The following is a 23256-nucleotide window of genomic DNA, read 5'->3' as shown; positions in this document are numbered from 1 at the left end:
CAATTCTGTGTAAAACTAAGCTCAAATATTTTATTTATTTATACTTAAAAGCAGCCCTTCAGCTGAAAATTCACGGAAAACCACCAAACCCCCAGCCAAGCAAGGTCCCAGCCAACAGGCAGCTGCCCATTCCCCATGGATCTGTGCTTGATGTGGCTCCTGGCAGTCGCAGCCCTACCACCCAGCATTGCCCCCCATGCGAGGGGGATGCAAAACAAGGACACCCTCCATGTAACCAGTGTCCCCACATGGGAATTAGGGACATGGCCCAGTCAGGGGGTCGGCTGTCCCTCCTACCAGCCCCTCACACCCAGCACACTCAGGACCCCAAACCGAACATACTTGCCATGATGGACAAACAGCCTAAGGTTGTGAAAGCAGCAGGAGACAGAGAGAGAAAAGGCATTCAGGTTTAATCTGGCTTCTTCCAGTCCCCAAGCCCCACCACAGGGCCAGCAGCTCCTCCCCACCCCTGAGATGCCCACAAGATACCACCTCCCTCCCAGCCACAAAGTGGGACACCAGCAACCATTTCCTGAGGTACTGGGGTGATGGAGGCCCTGGCACAGGGTGCCCAGGGAATCTGTGGCTGCCCCTGGATCCCTGGAAGTGTCCAAGGTGAGACTGGACAGGGCTTGGGGCAGCCTGGGCTAATGGAAGGTGTCCCTGACCATGGCAGGGGGTGGAACTGGTTGGGCCTTAAGGTCCCTTCCAACCCAAACTATTCTGTCATTTTATGAAACCGGTCTCAGCTGGGTGGGCCCACGACATGCTCCCCATCCCAGGGGTGCCCAGGGAGTCTGAGCTGGCTCAGAGCTGCCTGAGGGTTGGGAGTGCTCCTCTCCCCGAGCTTTTGAAAAGATCTGCTTTTATTCCAGATGTGGAAACACCCGTGGGACAGGGACCCACATTCCCTCAGCAGTTCTGATTCCCACTCGAAAGGCTTCTTCCCAGCTGTTATCACCTCCCTGGCACTTGCTTTCCAGCACCCACCCTCAGCACAAATCTATGCTCTTTTCTCTGCACGGCCTTAAGAATGAAGCAAAGGGAGAAAACTGCCCTTTGCCTATGAGCTCTGCTCCAAGGAACTGGAGGCTGAGACACCACAGGCCGGCATCCTGGCACCACCAGCTCTCTGGGCTGAGTTGTGCATAGGGAGTTGCACACAGACTACACACCCAGTCCCTCTCTGCAGGTCTCCTTGACTGACTAGGTGCCCAGGTGCACCCCAGCATCAGGCATTGCTTCATTGATGATGTGCCAGTGCCTGAAGGCAGGGAGTATCCCCATCCCATCCTGTCTGTGCAGGGATTTGGTTCCTGGTGTTTAAGATAAACCCCACGTGTGTGGGATGCCAGACCAGGAGGCAGCCAGGAAGCTGCACAGGGGGGATGGAGGAAGCAGAACAGGAAGGGAGATGCAAGAAGGGTATGGAGAGGGATCAGTGGGAAAGGCTCAGCTCTGCCCAGCATTCTGCTTAGCCAGTGCCCTGGCACTGCCACTTCCCACTGCCTGTCTACTTACTCCACATCGCGCTTCCGGATGGTCCTGCCAGCAGCCAGGACCTCGGCCACCTTGGAGACGATTGGGTCATAGTTCATGCTGGCCACAGCCACCACCTCGTCACTCCTAGGGCCAGGCAGAGCAAAGCAGTTAGGGCAGCCTGGATGGCCACAGTTCCATCACCCAAAACCCACCATGATGGAGAAAAGAGGGAGGCAAAGAGGAACACCCACTCCAGAGCCAGGCCCGATCCCAAGGTATGAGCACCACAGGGATTGTGCTAGTGGCTGGAACAAGGATCGGGAGAGGGCACAGAGTGGCACAGCAGGCTGGCCCCACTGGTCCCACTGATGTTCATGTGCTGATGTGGTGAGCATCACTAGGGTGCCTAGGTGATGGAGACAGCTCTGGCACCCTGGCATCTGTGGGAAAACACCACCAAAGGTAGATCTGATGGTGGATAAAAACCTGGGCACCACAAAGGGTGCCCAGCTGTGATCCCTGCACTGCAGTCCTGTGCTGAGGGAGTGGAGAGGCAGGTGGTCAGGATTTCCCTGTGGAACACTCAGTTGGGATGCTCCACATCTCCTTCCTGATCTCCACCTCCAAATGGGCAGAGTGGCCCACTCTGAGCTGCTCCACAGGCACTGGGGCAGTTGGGTGTCCAACCCCTGGGCCCCACAGCCCCAGCAAGGAAGTCCCCATGTATATGGGATGTCCAGGTTGGCTGACTGTTCCCCTAGCAGGATCCCAGTGCAGCTGGGATCAAAGGTTGAGTGGAAAACAAATGAAGCAGAAGGAAGAGGATGTAAAACTGCTGGAGGAGCTTTGGCTAAAGGTCACAGGCAAAAGAGAAGGGCCCTTCTCATCTGAGGTTTGCCGAGGTCAATCCAAGCATAAACTTTCAAAGCCTGACTCATGAGGAGATAACTGAATGCACCCTGTGAGATCAGGGAAGATGTGTGCGTAAGATATTAAACTCTGGTGATATTGTTGAATAAACTGAAGAGTAGAAGCATCCACTAAACCAAGATCAGCTGTTATATCCACTGCCAAAGACCTCTGTGATCAACACAGCAAAGAGCAGCTGGGGTGGGGAGGGATGTGTGCCTAATTCCCAGGATGAGAAGAGCAAAAGTTGTGTTTCAGAGGACAGCCATGTGCAGCCGTGGGAGTTAAAGCCATCTCTCACATCTGTCTATAAAGCCATGGGACAGCTCCATCAGACTATTTCAAAAAACTCCCATTCCTAAACAAGCTCACAGCAAATAAAGGAGAGCAGTTTCCTGAGCAGAGCCAGCTGCCAGCTGGGAAACACAAAGTGGTTGGAGAGACCTATCCATAAAAAACAGTGGGAGATGTGCTGTTCCAAGCAATGAATAACCAAGGTGTGCAAGGGAACCAAAAGATATACTCCCACCAGCTGCCCACTGGCTCAGCCTCAAGCCCAGACAGTGCCTGAAGGGGCCAGCCAGGCAGGCAGATGCAGCCCAAACATTTCTGTCAGCAGGACATGGGGTAGCTGCTCCTTTTGCAAAATAACTCATGGGGTGCTGGTGAGCTGGAGCATCCTGCATCAGCAGTGGCTTTTGAACACTTCGTCAGACAGAAAGGGAAGCCAGGAGGAATCCCTCTTTTTCAAAAGGTCTTCAAAGGCAGCAAGAATTCCCTTCCTGAACCTGAGATTTGGAGCAATCAGAAGTCTTTGTGAAGACTGAGGAAAGAGGGAAGCACAGTGGATGTGTCTACATGGTCTTCCCTTCCTTTGCAGGGTTCAACGTAACAGAGGTCGGGAACGGTGAAGAAGATAGCCACAGCAATTCCCTGGTCTCCAAGGTCTTAGGGGCAGGATGACATCAGTCTGTTGTGAAGGCAGTGTCCCACGGGGACATCTGCAGAGTGCTGTCCCCTACACCTCCCAGCACAGGGTCTTTTACTGACCTCTACACAGCTCTGACAAAACAGCTTTCCTCTTCAAACTCTGGGGCAAAAGAAGCCTTATTGTGAAGTCCAATTCTGAGGACAGGCTATAGGAGTGGGAACCACCAGCGGTTCCTGCAACAATCAAGGAGGACCAGGGAGGAGAAGAGTCCAAACCACAGGGTGGGCATAGCAGAAGGAAGCAAGAGGAAATGGTCAGCTTGGGACTGTCCTCAGTCCAAAAGCATTATCACCAACTAGAAGAACTACCACCAAAAAAGAAAGAGGAAGAAATGCTCCAGTGGCCTCTCACAGACAGGGAGCCAAGCAGCAGGGGAGGGACACACTGGCTGACCCCCCCAGCCGGTGCTTCCCAGTACCTCCGGCTCTCAGCACGGAATGCCGTCCTGGTACCCACACGCCATCTCCAGGAGCCCCTCCTGGGTGGCAGAACAACACAGCACTCAGCAGGAACCCCCGGTGCTGCCCGCCAAGCCCAGTTTCCCTGGCAGCCCCTGTCCCTTGCAGCCACCACGGCACACAGATTGTGGGGCCCTGGCATGGAGCAGGGATTATGCACCTTGCTCAGGGCATTCCCTTTGAACGGCCTCCTCAGATGTTTAATTAAAGCAACCTGACATTTCCTTTCTGATTAGGGTTGGGATAAAGAGATAAAATGCTCTCATATGGAAAGGCTGCAGGAGGGGAACAGCAGCTGCAGAATCCCCACAGCAGCTCTCCCCAGCACAGGTGGTGCCTTGGCACAAACCCACCCCTTCAGGCAATTTTGGCCAAGGTTCCAGCACACTCTGAGCTGTATCCAATGTGCAAAGGGCCCTGGGTGCCAGCTGGAGCCCCATCCCTGCAGCAGGTGTTTACCCAAGGTGTGCAGGTACCAGGGGGAGGAGGGTGAGCATCAGGGATCCCTGGGGTGATACAATGACAATGAGCCCCAAGCTTCTCCAAGCCCAATGCACACATCCAACCACCCGGCTCCATTCTGGAGCGACATGGGCAAGTGGGCCACCCTCAGGGAGGGAGAAGGCATGGGGTACATTGGAGAGGGGACAGAGGGGCAGTGAAGTGATGTCTGCAGAGCCAGAGCTGGCTCCTGTCCAGAGCTCCCTCCTGTTCCCTGCCTGGATGCTTCTGCCAAGTGCTTTGATGGCTGAGCTGGGCAGCCCTTTGCTTCCCTGGCTTCCCTCTCCTCATCCTTAATATCAGAAAGCACTTGGAGAAACCCCTCTGGTTCCAGCATGAGCGTGTTCTGTGGCCACTGATTTCAGACTGGGATAGACAAAGGCAACAGAAGAATAAACAGCAGCAAATATTTTTGGGATAAATTAATGTATTTCCAGTCTAAACAGCCAGCATGGCTCCAGAACAGCTGAGGCAACACATCCCAGCTGCCAACACATCTCAAGGATGCATTCCCAGGTAGGCTCTCAACCTCGGGGGGAGCTGGGTTTCACTACAGGTGTAACAAAGTTCCTGAGTTCCTTCAAACCTTCACAGCTTGTGATAGACAGAAGAGCTTTTTGAGCTCAATTTGTCAAACCAGAAGCAGAAACAGTGATGCCTGAGCACCCTGTCCAGCACTGGTCACAAATCATTAACATGGTGATGAGATGGGAAGGAAATATTTGATAGTAATTGCCAGTAGAAGCCACCATCTGCTCCCAGAGATTCTGAGGACAAAGGGTTTACATTTGGCAGAGACACCAGGTCCAAAGACCAGTTTAACTTGTTGTACAATCAGACCATCACTTCTCCAGGGCCTTGTATAAGTGTCCCACAAGGTCAGTGTCCAGAGGTGAACAAAACCGACTGACAAAAGCTCTGGCAGAACTATCTTCCAGCCTAGCAGAGTAATCTCAGATGAATGCCTGTGTAGGAACATGGACAAGAGAAACACTTACTTGGTATAAAATGCCACGAACTTCAGTTCATCTAAATCTCCCTGAATGACAACATCATCAAATCCTTCCCCATGGCCTGGAAAGCAAAGCAGAAGTGGATTCAGCAGCAATTCCTATGGATTGAGCTCTAAGACAGGGTATTTCATTCCAGTACTAGATGGAGAACATCCTGCAGTGACCAAGAGACCAGCACCTGGAGATGCAGGTACCAAAGATCACAGAATCACAGGAGAGTTTTGGTTTGGAAGAGGCCTTGAAAAACATCTTGTTCCACCCTCTACCATGGTCAGGGACACCTTCCACTATCCCAGGTTGCTCCAAGCCCACTCCAACCTGGCCTGGAACTCTTCCAGGGATGAAGCAGCCACAGCTTCTCTGGGCAACCTGTGCCAGGGCCTCAGCACCCTCACAGGGAAGAATTTCTTCCCAATATCTAATTTAAGTCAATCCTCCATCATGTTTAGAGAAGTGCACTTCATGGCAGATGGGTTTCAGAGGAGACATTGAACTCCCTCAGAAGGCAGGCAGGGAAGCAGCCCTGTGGAGGGTTCACAGTGAGGGAGGTGACCCTGGCTTCTCTATCCTAGGACACCTGCAACCAGCACAAATTCTCAGCAGCCCCAGGGAGCCTCTTACCTGCATATCGGATGCTCTTCCCAAACATAGCTGTCCACAGGTACGGGACAGTGCTGATCTCTGTGCCGTGGGCCAGCATGTTCAGCGCGGCGATGCGGCCTGCAAGAGAGCACAGGGACAGGAGAATTGCCACACCAGGTCAAGCTCCATGCTCTGTCCTCAGGTCACAGCATCAACATCCACAGTCACAGAGTACAGGGAAACCAAGAACTGCTTATGAGAAAACCCACACAGCAACAAATAAAAAGCAGGGAGCATGCAAGGATGGGCTCAGACTCCTTCCCATGGTGCAGCTCCTACTTGTCACCTCCACTTCTGTGAGCCATGTACCCATGAGACTCTTTCCCCCCAGCTTGTGCAACAGTGACAGGGTTGAGGGTGTGCTGAGCTCCTATCCAGATGGGGATGGGATGGACAAATCCTTGGAGGGCATGGAGACTGCTGGGGTACAGTCCCTGCTGCAGAAACATGTCTGGATGTGGGGGATGTGTCCAAAGGCTGAATTTGGAGCTGTGGTTCCAAAACCTCTCACCCAGGGCACAGGAAACCTCCCTGTGGGACTGTGGCAATGAGGGCAGCCCATCACACCAGGGGTTTCAGACTGATGAGATGGGAGAAGGATCAGAGCTCTGCTGAACACTCCTGGGCCAGCCTGGCAGTGTGGGAAGCCCAGCTGGGAACCTCAGCCCAGGTTGGCATTAGGATGTGAACTCCTAAGTGTCTCAGGGCAAGAAGAAGAGCAGGCTCCCACAGCAATGTGTGTTGGTTTAACACAGCCTGATTTTTTGGTGGGGGGTGCGGGGGAAGCCACAAAGGTGGTTTCTGTGAGAAACTGCTAGAAATTTCCACTGTGTCCAGCAGAGCCAATCTCTGATGGATCTGAAGATGGACATGCTGCTGGCCCAATTAGAGAAGTTGGTAACACCTCTGTGATGACATATTTAAGAAGGAAATCAAAACCGCGTGCAGCGTTTTTTTTCCAAGGGGTGGTGAGGCACCACTGCTGGGACCATTCTGTGTGTCTGGGGCCATGTGGCCACAGCCATCTCAGCATGGCCCACAGTGAACTTTGCCTGCTTGGCCGCTTTTAGCCAGCCATGCTGTGAGCAGAAGGGCAGGGGTGGCAGCAGTGGCTTCTCCTTTTCAGAACCCCGCATGAAGAGAGGTGCTGAATGGCGCCAGTGCTGCGGCAGCCGCAACTACCCACACAGTGGTGGCGGGGACCACGTGGCCAGTGACGAAAACATGGCGAGTGATTCCCCGATACAGAACTTAGATGAGATCAACTTCTCAGCACTGCGAAATCTTGCAAAAATCTTTGAACTGGAATTTGTTGGCAATGGTACTTACAAGCAGCAAATTTTTTTCCTCCTAGTCGGAGAAAGAGGAGGAAGTGAGGACATGTGGAGAAAAACAATATGGTGACACCAAGGTCAGTGGAAAGAAAGAGGGAGAGGAGGTGCTCTAAATGTCAGAGTTGAGATTTCTCTGCAAGCTGTGGTGAGGACTATAATAAACAAATTGTCTCCCTGTAATTCATGAAGTCCATGGGGGGATGCAGAGAACCACTCACAGACTGTGGGAAAAGGTGCTCACGCCAGAGCAGGTGGATGCTGCAAAAGCTGTAATCCAGTGGAAGACCTGAATGGAGAAAGAGGGCCCTTGCTTCCAGAGATAAAGAGGACTCTTACTTCCAAACTAGAGCAGCTTATCTTTAGAAGACTACACCCCATGGACTAATGACCCAAGCCTGCAGTTTTGGGAAGACTGCTTTGCCAATGGGAGGGACTCATGTTACAGCAGGTTGGGGGGGACTGATACTCATGAAATTAGAACCACGCTGGAGAAGTTCACAGACAACTGTCTCCCATGGGGAGGACCCCACAGCACAGCAGGAAAAAGAGACTCCTTTCCCTAAGCAAACTGAAGAAAGGTTTCGAGTGAAGAACTGACCAAAACCCTCACGCCCTGTCTCCTTGCACTGTTGGTGGGAAGGAGGGAGGGGCTGGGGGCGGGGGGGGGGAAAGGTATTTTAGAGGCTTCTTTTATTCCTCATTATCCTCCTCTGACTCTGTTAAGAATAAATTTACTTTATACCTTTAGGTTTGAACCTGTTTTGCCCTTAGAGTGTTTTCTCCTAATCCTTATCTCAACTCATGAACCCTTCGTTATGATTTTCATGAGTACCTGATATTTTAACCAATATCAAATGACAGCACAATGCCAGGGAGCAGAGGGAATATGAGAAAGCCTGTCCCTGGGCTCCTCTGTGCTGGTGATGAGGCATTGTTAGGCAAAGCTTGGCAAGAATGCTGACAGATGAAGGCACAATAGGCAGCATAAGATACACACACTTCAAAATGTTCAATACAAGTCTCTCTGTTGGCAGTTGTCTCATTCTTGCCCTGGAGGGTTTGGAAATTTCCTGAGAATCTGGAAAAGGCTTTTTTCTGCAAAGTACCTACCATGCATGTGGGCCATCTGCCAGTGGGGGACATTCACCTTCTTGTTATTCCTCAAGGCCAGTGGAAATGTGACAGCATCTCCAGCAGCAAAGACCCCTGGGATGTTGGTCTGCATCATCTGCAGGGGGGAACAGAGGTGGGCATTAGTGGGGTTTGCACTCTACATGAACAGAAACTCCAGAGCTGGAGTGGTCCAGTGCTGCCACAATCCCCCAGAACACAGGGAAAACTTCTGCCTGGCTGCAGGACCCCCAGGGGAGATTTCATTCAGCCTTCTTCACTTTCAAATGAGAACACACAGGCAGGGACCTACAGTATCCCTTGGCCAGTGGGTTATAGAGTAAAAAGAGATATGGACTGGTGTCCTGGAGCCCCTCTCAGAAGTCTGAAATTTGTTGGTGTTAGCAGATAGAGCCCAGCTTATTGCAGGCATGAGCATAAGCATGAGCAGGGCACTGAGCCCTGCCTCCCAACACACTCCTTTGCCCATTGCACCAACTCCCACCAGCTCCAACACTGCTCCCATCACAGTCACTGGTGGTAGGGAGAAAGGATGAGATCCTTTAGGATCCTTGAAAAGATGGATCTTTCTCATTTTTTTCCCCTTTAAATATCCACAGCACTCCAGGACAGCTCAGAGCCAGACCCAAGCCAGAGCATCCAGGTCTCAGGTTTGCACACCCCCACTTGCAGAGGGGGGTCCCAGGCACTCCTGGTGACGCTCCCAGAATCTTAGCATCTCACTGAATATCCTGAGAAGAAAGGGAACCCGCAAGGGTCATCAAGTCCAGTTCCTGGCCCTGCACAGGCCAACCCAAAGAATTCCAAAATTCCAATTCTGCCAATCTTAGCAGATAAAAGGCCATGAAAAACCCCTGGCAGCAATTTGGACCCTGCTCCTCCTGCTCTCCCTCCTGTGGGGGCTGCCCCTGGGCTCACCTTGTTGACCACGATGAAGCCCTTGGAGTCAATGTTGATGCCACTCTGCTTGAGGAAGCCTGTCGCTGGGACTGCGCCTGGGGGAGAAGCCAAAGGCTGCTGCTGCAGTATCTGGTGTTGCACAGCCGTGGAGGATGATCCCAAAGCTAGCAGGTCCCCTCCTGCCAGGACAGTGGGGCTGCCCCCAGGGACTGGCAGCAGCTGCTCTGGGAGTGTGGAGCAGGGCCAGGTGTCCTATAGAGCCCCCACTGCATCAGCCTCTGGCCCCCCAGGATCCCTGTCCTGCCCAAGCCACCAGTGTAACCTGCCCACCGCCCTTTTCCTTTTCTAGTGCTTGGAGATAATTTTCAATTTAATTCTCCTTTATAGATATTTTGAAAAAAATTATATTTAGAAGGGAACTTTCGAGTTTCCAGCCAGGGCTCCTCAGCCTCCCCCCAGTCTGTACATTTCCTTCACCTTCCTTCTCCTTTTTTCATCATTATTTTACCTCTAGCCTTTTCACAAATCAGAGTAGCCAATAAAAACAACAAAACCAAAATTAAACTAATTCTGCTGCGTTTTGAAAAGAGGGAAGGAAAGGGAATTCCCCCTCCCCACCCCCCCCCAAGTGTACAGGAGAAAAATATCATATTCTATGGGGTATTTTCTTTTACATTTTAGTATGAGATACATTTTTGGCTGTTGTCAGCAGCAATTAAAAATAAAAAAAACACATTAAAAAATTCTGTTTGGGGAAGCTTTAATAAAAAACAACTTGAGAGGATGAAACTGCTTTAAATGTTTTTTTTTTTTTCTGGAAAACACAAGTCCACTATTACTTCCAAAATATAGTTTCAGTTGCATTTTGTGGTGGGGGCTCCAGAAATGCCCCTTTTAGATATGCAGACTCATGTGGCCAGCAGGGCTGGCAGACCACTGCCAGTACCCCTGGCCACCCAGCCCCAGGGACCTCCTGCTACCATGTCCCCTCCAGCTTCTTCTGCCAAGCAGAGCCCTCTCGCCCTGGCTGTGCACCCACACAACCCTTACCAACACCCACGACACAGACGTCAGCACGCAGGACCTTCCCGCTCTTCAGCACAACCTCCTTCAGCTGCAGGAGACACAGGGGACGGGGGGCACATCAGAGTTATTTTAGGGGACAAAATCCCTCTGTAGCAGCAGGAAGCTGAGCTGGCAGTTTGCCTCGTTTGTGAAATGCAAATTGACCATAATTCCTTAGAAAAGCAGCAGGAGGTGAGTGGGAGCAATGGAGCCACCCCACACATCATACTGGAGCACATTTGCTCACGGGGGCTAAATCCAGGAACATGAATTTCAGGGGATAGGAGATAGAGGAGAGCAAAACCCCACCAGAGAAGGGAATGACAGCTCTGGGGGATGCCACAGCAGTTCCCCTAGGGAGCCCCTGCCCACCCCTTACCTTCCCCTCCTGCTCCCGCAGCTCCAACACCTCTGTCTGCATGTAGAACTTCACCCTGTTGTTCTCAAACATCTGGAGGGGGGACAAGGGACAGAGTAGGAGACATCAGGATCCTGAACCACCCCTGGTCCTGATGTCCTGCTGCCCCCAGCACTGCCTTGCCCACCCTGCAGGCTTGCCTCGATCTGCACTGCTAAGAGGGTCAGCATCCCCACATCCCCAACACGGCTCTAGAAAAAGGTGCTCCATAGCATGTGGACCATGATAGGGAAGACACAACCCATTCTCACTGACTGCTGCCATCACAGCTTTGTCAATAAATGTGAAGTAAATTAATTAGTGCAATAAGTGAAACAAGCAGAACCTGCTCTGTTACCAGCCCCCCGAGATGGGAAAGCAAGGTCACCTTCATGACAGCACGGCCAACCCTCTCCCCAAAGAACTTCTTGAAGGGGACATGCTCCAGCTCCACCAGGGACACCGAGTGGGCCCTCTCTGCGAGATAGGCAGCCACCTCCATCCCTGAGGAAAAGAAACAGGTCCAAGCAGCCACGTTAACCCACCCAGCACTGCCCTATGTCCCTGGCTGCAGCTGAGGAGCAGCCTCACCCACTCTGACTGGGGAGGCTGGAGCTGCACTCCTGGGACAACTGGGGAGCCACCAGTCCTGGTCACACCAGGGATCCCACCAATTCAGGTATTCTTAGATGTAGGTTTTAAAGACCAAAGGGAGGAACTGGCCATGAAACCCCAAAGTGCCCTGGGAAGAATATGGAATAAGGGATCTCAGCCAAGGGAAACCTTCCTCCTATGGCTGAGACCACCTCAGCTGTGGTGTGAAAACAGCTCTTGGGAGTAGCTGTTTTCTCCCATCAGAATGGTAGAATTTTGGTGCTGGGAATTGCATGGGAACCTCCACCAAGACATTTTCTACCTATGGGGTTTTTTCGTGGGGGTATTACTTCTAACTGGGCAGTGACAAACTGGGAAAGGGACTTCACCCATCTGCAGGCAGAGGTGGAGGGCTAGGACAGGGACACAGGCCAGGCAAGCGCTCACCCAGGAAGGATGCTCCCACAATCACCACATTCTTGCTCGTGGCCAGCTTCACCACACGATTGGCATCTTCAGGTGTCCGGATGCTGAAAACATTTTCTATCTCCTTGCCTTTGCAGCTGAGAGTTTTGGGCCTGAAAAATGCTGAGGGTGATACAGCTGCTTTTCTCAACTCCATGTGGCTTCAGCCCCCAGTCAGGACTGCAGATATCCCTGCCGGGGCTCCAAGAGCATTCCCAGCTTTCCTTTTTTCACCTTTCTCCAGGCTGGAGACATAACATGGAAAAACCCAAATGCTGCTGGCCAGTGGTGGAGTAGGGGATGCTGAGCAACCACCCCGGACCCCTGGGTCCAGGGGAGCTCCTTCCTGGGGCAACCAGCACAGGACAGGCATTGCTTTACAAGCCTATGCTCAGTTGCTGGCTCATAAAATTTTCAGAAGCTTAATGGAACACAGAAAACTCACTGTCCTCCAGCAGTGCTTTGGAGCAAGATATTGAAAGTTTGATAAGGCTCTGCAGATGCAGGCTCCAGTCTCCATTCCCATGGGCACACTGCTGATGCTGTAGCAGCTTACCTGTGCCATCCCCAGGCACTTACTGGAGGCCATATATTTTTAAATATCTGGCCCCTGCATACCTGACTCACATCTGGAAAAGAGACAGAAGATCCTAAATAATTTAAGTACCGTAAAAAACATCTGCCCAGTGTACCTGGAGCTTGTGCATGAGGATTTTGAAATTATTTCCAAGGGCTTAATCCTCTTTTGAACCTAACTGGGTGGCTGGTGCACATGGCATTTTGGCTGTGGTGCTGTACACCCTAGTACCAGCCATTCACACCTTGTGGCACTGGCAATGACTGGTGGCGCTTTGGTTTCCAGTGTGAGTCCCTGCTTTGGCTATTCTACAGCATCCCTTCCCCAGATGATAAATTATGCAGGGACTGCATTTGCCCTACTTCATTTTATGACTTGATTAAGGAACACAAGGAAGGGGAGCCAGGATGCCTCATTTTCAGCTTAGACTGCCAATTTTGACAAACCTCCAATTAAAAACGAACTGACCCATTACTTCCAGGGCACAAGTGACAACAGCAGTCCGGGGTGATACTCGGCATCCCAGCACATCAATACCACCTCTCCCTGTGGCTGGACCAGGTTCTGTCCTGAAAATTCCTATCCTGGGGCCAAGGCTCCCAAAGGGTCTGTTAGAATGGGGCAACAGCAACCCCTAATTAAGGCTGCAACAGCAAAGTGTTAAGCCTTAATTGCTGAGAAAGATCTTAAAGGTTGGCAGAAAATGAAATATGGAAATTCAAAAGGATGAATTATCTGATTGTCAGGGTTGAGGGTTATCAAGGAGTTAAAGGAAGAGTAATGTGGCAAAAATGCCCTCTAAAAAAAATTAGGATACTTCCACTTTGGAGCTTTTGTTAAACAAAATATGTTCAAGGTCCTGGTATCATCCCTGGAAGTGTCCAAGGCCAGGTTAGATGGGGCTTGGAGCAACTTATCCTAGTGGAAAGTGTTCCCTGTCCACAGCAGGGGTGGGTCTGGATGAATTTTAAGATCCCTTCCAACACAAACCATCCTGCGATTCTATAATATATGATATAGATATATATGAATTAGATAGATGATGATATATAGATGTAGATGTAGAGACATACAGACATTTCAGTATCTTTTGTGCTCCTTGACTTCTCCATACTCAAACAAGTTCAGTGTTCAAATTCACCTGCCACATTTCATCCCTTATCCCCAGGTACAAGCTCCTCACATTCTCAGGTAAAACAGTTTCTCTTGATCTTTAAGATGTTGTCCATAGCTTACGTGTTTCCCGTTGCTATCAGCAGCTTGTTGTATTCCATCTTAAACCCATCCTTGAACACAGCTATCTTGCTCTTGACATCCACGGCCACCACCTAGAATCATTCCTAAATAATGTTAAGGGAAGAAATCCCAGATTTTCACTGAGCTCCCAGCCCAATCAACTTGTCTGTCAGGTTTTAGTCCTCCATGTTAGTTTTAGTCAGTTAGTTTGCTGGTTTTAGTTAGTCTGTTAGTTTTGGTTCCCCCTGTCCACAGCTTGGCCAACCCACACCTTAAATATTTCTAGTTGCCTTTTCACAAATCCTTGACACTCTCCCAATATAAATAAAATAATGGGGAGAAATATTTAAGCCATCCTTGTCTGCACTGTTTGAAGGCTGATTATCCTTATCAGATGGTGCCTGGTTCCCCAGATCCACATGAGGAATGGCAGGTAACAAATGATGGTCACCACAGATGGCCACACCATGGTCACGTCCAGGGTGTCCTTCCTGCCACAGGAGAATTGCATTAGCTGTGTTTTGAGCAATCACAGGCAACCTGAACTGTGGGGCACAAAGTGGGAGGCTGGGGGAGACACAACATTCACACAGTGGCATCCAGTGAGCCAAGAACAGAGACAGTGGCCACATTCCCTAAATAAAACCTTTGCATACCAGCACTTTCCTTCAGGCACACACAGGACTCTCCTTACCTGCATTTCAGTCAGGACTTCAATGTCGTAGGTGCAGAAGAACTCCTTGGGGCGCAGGGCAATCTGCTCAGGGTGGGAATCCATTGACTGCAAAAAAAGTCACATTTTTCTGATCTTTTTCTGTCAGCTGCTGTGGGTTGAACAGGTGAGTGGAGAAATGACTGCTACCAGCACAAGTCAGCACTTGTTGTATGGAATAGCTCTACAGGGCTGGAATGAAAGCCTGTTCAGGTAGGAGTTGCCTGAACAAGAGGCTGGTTTGGGCTCTGGTGCCTTCTCTGCCGGTTCGGCATGGGGCTGGTGCTGAGTGGCTAAGGCAGGACCACAGCAAGTGCTTCTGAATGTCAGCAAAGCAGCCACAACTGCAGCCCCTCCCAGCACACACAGGTTCACAGGAGCAAGAGAAAAGCCTCATTTTACAACACGGGTGGTGAGGCCCTGGAACAGTTTGCACAGGAAAGCTGTGGCTGCCCCATCCCTGGAAGTGCTGGACTGGAGCAACTTGGTCTAGTAAAAGGAGTCCCTGCCCACGGTGGGGGGTGGCACTTTAGGGATGACCTTTAGAAGTCCCTTCCAACTCAAACCATTCTATGATTATTTGGAAAACAGCCAGTTACCAGGGCAAATGGAAGCTAGAAGAGCAGTAAGAACAAGGATATACTTTCAAAAGCACCCAAGTTATGCTGCACAAGTTCCATTGAATGCTGAAGCAAGAGGGTGGGCCCCATATCTGCACATCTTCAGCTGCAAGATAAAGGTTCTTGCTTTTCCCAGCCTTCCCTGGTCACTGGGGTGAGATGTGCATCTTCTTTACAAACAGGGTTGAGCCTGAACTCATCTGTCCTATGGACTCTGTGGACACAAGCTCAGACTCAGGCTGAGGACAAGCTGAGCATCAAGTGACCTGTTGGGTATGCAGGTTGCTCCCTACTCCAGCGCATCCCTCCCTGCCTGCAGCATAGCAGGAACAGGCATGGATGCCATGGTCAAGCCCTGCAACAAATCAGCAAAGTGCTCAGCAGCAGCATCTACTCATGCCACACAGGGATGATGTTTGGGCTTGACCCAGGAGCGACAAGGGATGCAGGAATCAAGGGTTTTTCCATTCACCCATGGGGATGGATGTGCAAGATCCTTCTCCCTGAAGGTGGCCCGGTCAGGGGCTGGAATGAGCCCTACAGGACACTCGCTTACTCCAACTTCAGACAATGCTTTGCTCAGGAGAGACTGGTGTCACAGGACTCAAGGCAGGGGCAGGGTCATACAGGCTTTATTGCAAATTCTTTAAATACTCCACATTTACAGAGAGAAACACCTGACCCCTGTGCCAGTGTGCATGGAGGGCAGAGCAGAGCAGTGCACAACCACCATGGCTTTTGCTGCTGCTTGGTGCTCTGGGGACAGTAACAGAGACATGGCAACACACAGGGAGTAAGTCACGGTCCAAAGGGGACAGAGAGAAACTGTCCATCGGAACCTGGGGACAGACTGATAACAGGCGTTCAGCAGGGCAGAGGAAGGGCAGTGCTGCAGTTTCAGGGAGCAAGAGCTCTGCTGCTTACAGAGTTAGCACGCCTTCTCCAGTGGCTTGTACAGGTTTAGTCCAACTCACAATAGGATTAAGAAAAATTCCATTTTTTTTCCTACCATCTTTCCAAAAATTCTGCCTTCTCTTCCATGGGCTTTGTGCACCTTCCAAAAGCAACTACAGTCACAGGTGTTTAGTGGAGGATTTAACAAACCATGTACAACAACTCTGGCATATGAAATAGTATTTAACAGAGAGAAGAAGAGCCAGTCTAAGACTCATACATGGGGATAAGTGTTTGGAAGAGCTGTCTGGCTGGGACAGGGACTCTCAGATTCTCCAAGCTCCCCAGCACAACCCCTGTGATGCTTGGATGCAGGTACCAGGCAGCTGCGCCTCACCCCAGGCAGGACTTGCAGAAGCACAGAAATGGCCTGAATGCTTCCAAACAGCCATGTGCATGCTTGCCTGTCTTTGAAAATCCCTTTGTTGGGTGCTGGAAGCAGACTTAGATACTGTGACTGTAGAGTACCAGTCCCCATGGATAAGCATTCCTGACATGAGTATGAACACATAGTTCACCTTATGTTATCTCCAAGCTCCAAGGTCAAATGCTGCTGTCCAACTTGAGCTGCTGTCTGACATCAAGGAAGGTTCAGGAATCAGCAGCAAAAAATCTGATTAAAGATCATCCTGTGTCTATAAACTGGAATGCAAAATGGGATGTGTGTCAGAAAAAGTGACCTTTGCACAAACATCAAGTTATCAAGTTGTGATGACAGCTGAGAATCATCATAATTACGTCACAGAGCATCCCTGGGCAGCAAGAAACAGGCACTAATAAAAAACCTGGTAGACAACACCATTTTTTACATGCCCCATTTCATTGCCTTAAAGATTTTGATCCAGGAACACATTAAGAAGATCCATCCAGGTACAAGCTGGCTAAGACAGCTACCGTTAGATCTGTGAAGAATCATCATATGAATCATGGAATGGTTTGGGTTGGAAGGGACTAAAGGCTTATCTCATTCCAATTCGCTGGGAACACCTTCCACTGTCCCAGGTTGCTCCAAGCCCCATCCAACCTGGCCTTGGACACCGCCAGGGATCCAGGGGCAGCCACAGCATTTCTGGGCACCCTGTGCCAGAGCCTCCCCACCCAGACAAGGAAGAATGCCCTTGTTTTTCTACCGGAGTACTCTTAATTCAGAGTTTGAACAAGTCCCTTTTTTATATTTCATATTTCAGTCACAAAGAGGGAAGAAAATTCAAGGGAAAGAGACAGGATGACTAAGGAAACAGAACCTTGTTGCAGCAATGAATAATAGCAGGGAAAGGTCCTAGAGAAAATTTTAAAACTGGGGAGGAATGTGGCATACCCAGAGTGATACAAACCTTACTGAGCTTTGGTCTATCATAGGGCAAGTGTCTGTCCATGGTGCACATCACAATCCGGTCAGAGAAACCTTCCTGGCGCAAGGTCTCTGCACAGACCAGCCCAGCTGCCCCTAAGGGAGAAGGACACCAGTGACAGCCATGTGTATGTGGCCTTGGGAGGTTTGTACCCTTCACTGCTAAACCCACTGGAGCTGAGACCAAAATCACCATCTCCACCAGCCCTGGCCCCACTTCACAGCCTTTCTGTTGGGGTTTTAGGAGCTCTCCTGGTTTGTTTTTTTTTTCTGTTAAAGGAATTTTCCCCATACTGTTGCTAGGGGGACAAATTGCTGGGTACTTCCGAAAAACAAAAGAGGTGGCTATGGGGGTGGGGTGCATCTGGCTACTCTTTTGTTTCACCTGGGTGTGCGGACAGTCGGTCCCCCCGGCATTTGGACAGAGAGAGAGGCTGTTTTCTTCGGCTGCTTTTCCTTCTGCCAGAGAAACCCCGGGATCCCAAGCCCGCCTTCCTTGCCACGCTCGGAGCTGGGCCGTGGCCGCCCTGCCCCGCTGTTGCTTCGAGCTTTCGTTACGTTGTAGCCCTGCTCGTCCTGCCTGCCCAGACATCCGGGGGGTTCCCCGTTTGGATACATCTCGTCTGCCACCCGGGATTTGTGCTCGTCCCTGCCGTTCCAGCCTGCTGTTCCTGAGAGTCCGGGATCGGCTGCCCAGGGGTTTCTGAAGCCTTTGTTCCATCCCTCCCCGGGATCCCGGGGCACCGGTGCCGCGTGCTCCCCGAGCTCGCTCCGGAGCGCCCCCTGCAGCCGCGGGGGAACCATCGCACCTGCCCTGCTCACCGGGAGCCGCCAGCGCCCCTGCCGGCTGCGAGCGGAACTGCACCCGAGGGGAAAGGGCCCGACAGCCGAGAAGGCTGGCACTGGGTTTGTGATTGTTTGCTGTTACTGCCATAGTTATTGCTGTTTGTTTGACTGGTTATATATATAATAGTAAAGAACTGTTATTCCTATTTCCCACATCTTTGCCTAAAAGCCCCTTGATTTCAAAATTATAACTCGGAGGGAAAGGGGGTCGCATCTGCCATTCCAAGGGAGACTCCTGCCTTCCTTAGCAGACACCTGTCTTTCAAATCAAGACACTTTCCTAACTCAAACAGCTCACCAGGGAAGCCAGTTGGAGCAGATGCACAAGGCAGGAGAAGGGACACTCTGTATATGGACTGTGACATCAATCCTTTTGTCTGTCCCTAAACTGTCACAGACCCACAAAGAGCACACCTGAGGAGTGCTGCTAATGCCTACACACAAACTCCAGGGCACCCTTGGACTTCTCTAGTCAGGGAAGGGTCTGCACACCCAGCTCCTGGTGAATTTATGGCCAAGCACAGAGAGCAGGGAGTCCTCCCTCTTCCATGGCCAAGGTGTTGGTTGTGTGACTCACTGCAGAGCATTTTCCATGCTATTTCTTTAAGGGTTTTTTGTTCGCATGTTTCAATCACAGGAAAAAAAAAGGTTAAATCGAACAAAAAGCTGCCTTGGGACATGCTGTCCCGCTGCAGCCAGGCAGCCTGGCTGGCACGCCCCCTTTTCCCTGGCTGAACTGGTGAGACTGGAGAGCTCAGATGAGAAGTCTGGAGTCTCTTCTCAGCCAAGGAAGCCTCACTCCATGATAAGTGTTTTTAGGGCCACAGATTCTGTAACACCACTGAGAGAAGATGGACCTGGACCATATCATGGTTTGGTCCATCAACAAGACACTCCCACTGATGGAGCTGGGGGACAGTGGAAGAAGAGACAGGTGGGTGGACATCTTGTACATGCTGCCAGGAGCATCCCAAACCAGAGCTGACGCTGTGCTGATGTTAGGATGACCCTCACATGAGCAAGGGGCTGCAGTCAATTGCTCTCAGCTCTGCTGGGCATGGCTGGATCACGGTTCCTGCCATAGGGCTGGATGGGCAGTCTTTCCCCAACACTTCTTCCTCACAATTCCAGCTTTGAAATCTCCTTTGGTGTCCACCAGAATAGACTTTGGTCTTTAACAGACCTGTAAATTTATCTGGTAATGCCTGAGAAAGTTTCTTCAGCAGTGGCTAATGTTGTCTGTGGAGTGACCTTGCTGCGGATTGTGATGACTGTCCAGATGTGACCCACACCAGGACATTTCAGCTGACCTCAGGGAGCAGCATGTCCCACCCTGGCATTCAGTCAACAAAGAGCAAGGGCACAAGGAAGGGAAAAATGTCAGCCAGCAGCACGGGAAAATCCAGTCAGGCTGGTTTTCCCCTCTACTCAAACTATGAGACTCAACTTAGATGATCTTGATTTCCACAACTTGGATCTGGTGACCTTGGGACTCAAGTAAGAACAACCCATGTGCCAGGAGCAGATGTTTCCTCCCAGTCCCAGGCACAGTAGCTCCTGTCCTCCTCCCACCCTCCATTTCACCACAACACAGCCCAGCCTTGGCATCTAACCCATTTCAGAAATTTGGTAGATGGGCTTCACCCCATCAGGTTTTCCATGAAAATGGCAATACACAAATGCAGCTGGGACAAGAAGGAAGGAAGGGAGAGGGGAGGGGAGGGGAGGGGAGGGGAGGGGAGGGGAGGGGAGGGGAGGGGAGGGGAGGGGAGGGGAGGGGAGGGGAGGGGAGGGGAGGGGAGGGGAGGGGAGGGGAGGGGAGGGGAGGGGAGGGGAGGGGAAGGAAAAGGGCTTGGCAGCTTTGTTATTTTTGGCAGGCATCTGGTATTTCCTGGGAAGGTGGAAGAAGTTCTCTTCAGAGAAGCACCATGAGGTAAGAACTCTGGAGCTGCAATGGGATGAGATGGTGATGTGCAAGGTCCAAGACAAAAAGGTGTATCAACATCACAGGGACTTGAAAAGACTTTGCACTCATCATCCATGGAAATCAGGGGTTGCTGATGTAACTGGGAAGGGAGTAGCAGGAAGTGGGTTCAAGGTTCACTCCAAAGCATGGCAGCAGGGAACTACAAAGCTCCACAGACTGGACCACAAGGCACCTTTGGATCATCAGCATGTAAGACAAAAAGGTTCAGGAAGACCCTCTGGTCTGACCCTTTTCACAGGGAGGAACGCAGGACAGGTGACAGAGGGTGCAGGGAGCACAGACACCCCCTCCCTGCATCCCTGCCTGGGAGGGGACACACATGGTGGTCCCAGCACGTGCCACCCTTACCTGCACCAATGATCAGCACGTTGGTGCTGCTCAGGTTGTAGTTGCTCAAGGAGATGCACTTTGCCATCATCTTTGTCCTCCTCTGTGTCTGAAGAGCCTGTGTCACCACCAAGAAGAAGAAAAGTAATTGCCTTTACTCAACATTACCCTGGGCAGCCAGGCAGGGATGGGGACAACTGCAGTAGTGCCATAAACCAGTTTGGATAGGAAAGGAACAACCACACCCTTGTACTGAACAAGGACTCCAAACCCCTGCTCATCCAAATACCATTCCAATGTCCAGTGCACTACCCCTTACAAGGTACAAAAGAAAAATAAATCCATCATCTTCTGCAAAGCCATCCAGTTACTCAGAGGCGGGGTGGTGGTGGGGCAATAGGAAAAGCAGGTTTGTCCTTGTGCAATTCTGCACCAAAGGTGAGACAAGAATGAAGAAGCTCTGTCAGGAATTTTATCCTGAACCTGAGCAGAGCTTGTACATCTGATAACCAAAGTTGATGGACTTGTCCAATCCACCAGAGCACAGCCATGGAGCTGTGCCAGTGTAGCCCTGCTGCACAGACTCCCTGTTCTCAGGCATTACAGGCCAAAATCTGTTCCTGGTAGAGCAAATAGACTCAGTTTCCCCTCATCACATCCCCAGATCAGCTGAAGTGCTGCCATTCAGGTGACGTCTCTGGATCTAACCCAAGTGCTACAAGGGCCCACTGGGGCTCTGAGCCACTGGATTTGCACATGCACACATACAACCATGCATCAAAAGAAGGCTTTTCCTGGAAAGAAAGATGGCAGTGGCCTGAATGGGCTTCATTCTGCAACCCATCAGGGCATAAGAGCCCTTTCTACCCCTGCGTCAGTTTCCTCTCCAACAGGAGCTGAGGTGTGGGCTCAAGAGGGAGCACAGGTGGCCTCTGTCATCACCATGTCTCATTCAGACAAGGCCAAAAGGCTGGTGGAAGAGGCCTCTTTCCATGGGCCAACTAAATTAAAAGTTGCTCTACACTTAAGGAAACATAGGACAAGTGCAGGACAAACACCTGTAAGACCTGAAAGTCTGAAGAGCCCAGGCCAGGTGTCCAGCAGCTGTAGGGAGGCTGTGTGGGAGGGGGACACAACACCTCTGCCCTGCTCCACTTGTACCTCCATATAAACTGGATACTCACAAATCCCTCTGCCCAGGCCACAAGATCAAAGACAAGCATTTCCCCCCACCCCTATGAACATACAGCAAAAACTGAAAGCATTTGACTTGATTTTTTGATGTCAGTGGCCCCTTACCTGCTTGCTTGCTCGGATGTATACCTTCTCCTTCTCAATCTTCACCTGAGGGTGACAGAACAGTGCTGGTTTGCAGGGCAGCAAGGCCTCCTCTGGGCAACAGCTAAGGAATGGGGGGGAGTGGCACCGGGTCACTTGTAGGAGCAGCTCAGGCCATGGCAGGGCTCATCCTAGCTTGAGGCTGTGGGATCTCCTGCCTCATATCAACCATGCACCAATGCTCAGTGTACAACCTGATTTCTATCCCAGGCTTACATATGGTTTCTCATTCCCACCTCACTCCTGCTCCAGACACCTCCTAGACTGGACACTCCCAGGTTCCCAGGAGGTGTCTGATGCCTGTGGTTAGAGGAGCTGCAGGGAGGAAGGAGCTGGATGAGGAGCTGCTCTCCACTTGCAACACCAGCACATGCTTGGAAAATGTTTGGTCTATGCCATAGAATGTTGCTTATCCCAATAAAAATAGTCATCTTGTGAGTGACACCAAGCTGAGTGGTGTGGCTGATGCTCTAGAGGGAAGGGATCCATGCAGAGGAATGTGGGCAGGCTGGAGAAGTGGCCCAATGGGAACTTCTTGAGGTTCAACGAGGCCAAATGCAAGGTGCTGCACCAGAGTGATATCCTGATAAGGGATAATTCACCTTATCAGTCCAGACTAGGGGATGAAGGAATCGAGAGCATCCCTGAGGAGGACTGGGATTGTTCAGCCAGGAGAAGAGAAGGCTCCAGGGAGACCTCAGAGCCACTTCCAGTGCCTTAAGGGGCTCCAAGAGAGCAGGAGAATGACTTTGGACAAGGGCCTGCGGTGACAGGACAAGGGGGAATGGCTTCCCACTGCCAGAGGGCAGGGTTAGATGGGCTATTGGGAAGAAATTCTTCCTGTGAGGGTGGAGAGACCCTGGCAGAGGTCCAGGCCAGGTTGGAGTGGGCTTAAAGCAACCTGGTCTAGTGGAAGGTGTCCCTGCCCATGGCAGGGCGTAGAATGAGATGGGCTTTAAGGTCCCTTCCAACTCAGACCATCCCATGATTCTGCGGTTTCCTCTGCTGCTGCAAGGACAAGGATCTCACCTGGAACCTGGGTAAACTATCCAAGCTGGGAAAGTCCTCGATGTCACCTGTGCTGATATTGAAGCAAGCTCCATGCCAGGGACAGCGGACTCTTCCTTTGGACAAAATCCCTGCAGAGAACATGGTACAGCAGTGCCAGCAGTGCCCAGTGGACACTCAGAAGGATGCTTCCCTGTCTTTCCCAGGATCCCACCTTCAGCAAAGTGCCCTCCTAACCCCAGTTTTGGTGGCCCATCAATACACAGCCAGGCCAGCACTGCCTACTGCCATTGTTTAGGCTCAGGGCAGAGACCTGCCTGAAGCTGGTGCTGAGAAAGTGCCAGAATGCATACTTTTAGGTGCCAAGATGGGAAACCACTGCACCTCATCCCACTTCAGTCAATAACATGAGCAA

At 51.2% G+C, this 23256-nt stretch overlaps 1 protein-coding gene across 3 annotated transcripts in view; it reads right to left on the bottom strand.

The window, feature by feature from the left end:
* The window catches only part of AIFM3 (AIF family member 3), a gene marked incomplete at both ends in the record, with an annotated part of 45847 nt that overhangs the window by 213 nt on the left and 22378 nt on the right, over window positions 1-23256 (bottom strand). For all 3 annotated transcript variants that reach the window (XM_082293448.1, XM_082293447.1, XM_082293449.1), the window contains 15 exons: window positions 1525-1629; window positions 5343-5418; window positions 5979-6077; window positions 8444-8561; window positions 9383-9459; window positions 10415-10478; window positions 10809-10880; window positions 11215-11330; window positions 11868-11998; window positions 13699-13790; window positions 14393-14479; window positions 17319-17431; window positions 20517-20613; window positions 21795-21839; window positions 22863-22972. In XM_082293448.1, the coding sequence (XP_082149574.1) occupies window positions 1525-1629; window positions 5343-5418; window positions 5979-6077; window positions 8444-8561; window positions 9383-9459; window positions 10415-10478; window positions 10809-10880; window positions 11215-11330; window positions 11868-11998; window positions 13699-13790; window positions 14393-14479; window positions 17319-17431; window positions 20517-20613; window positions 21795-21839; window positions 22863-22972 (1402 nt within the window). The remainder of the gene's footprint in view (window positions 1-1524; window positions 1630-5342; window positions 5419-5978; window positions 6078-8443; window positions 8562-9382; window positions 9460-10414; window positions 10479-10808; window positions 10881-11214; window positions 11331-11867; window positions 11999-13698; window positions 13791-14392; window positions 14480-17318; window positions 17432-20516; window positions 20614-21794; window positions 21840-22862; window positions 22973-23256) is intronic.

The sequence above is a fragment of the Coloeus monedula genome (assembly GCF_965178545.1).
Source record: "Coloeus monedula genome assembly, chromosome: 18".
NCBI lineage: Eukaryota > Metazoa > Chordata > Aves > Passeriformes > Corvidae > Coloeus > Coloeus monedula.
Note: the sequence above shows the minus strand (reverse complement) of the source record. Positions and strands in the feature narration are given on the sequence as shown.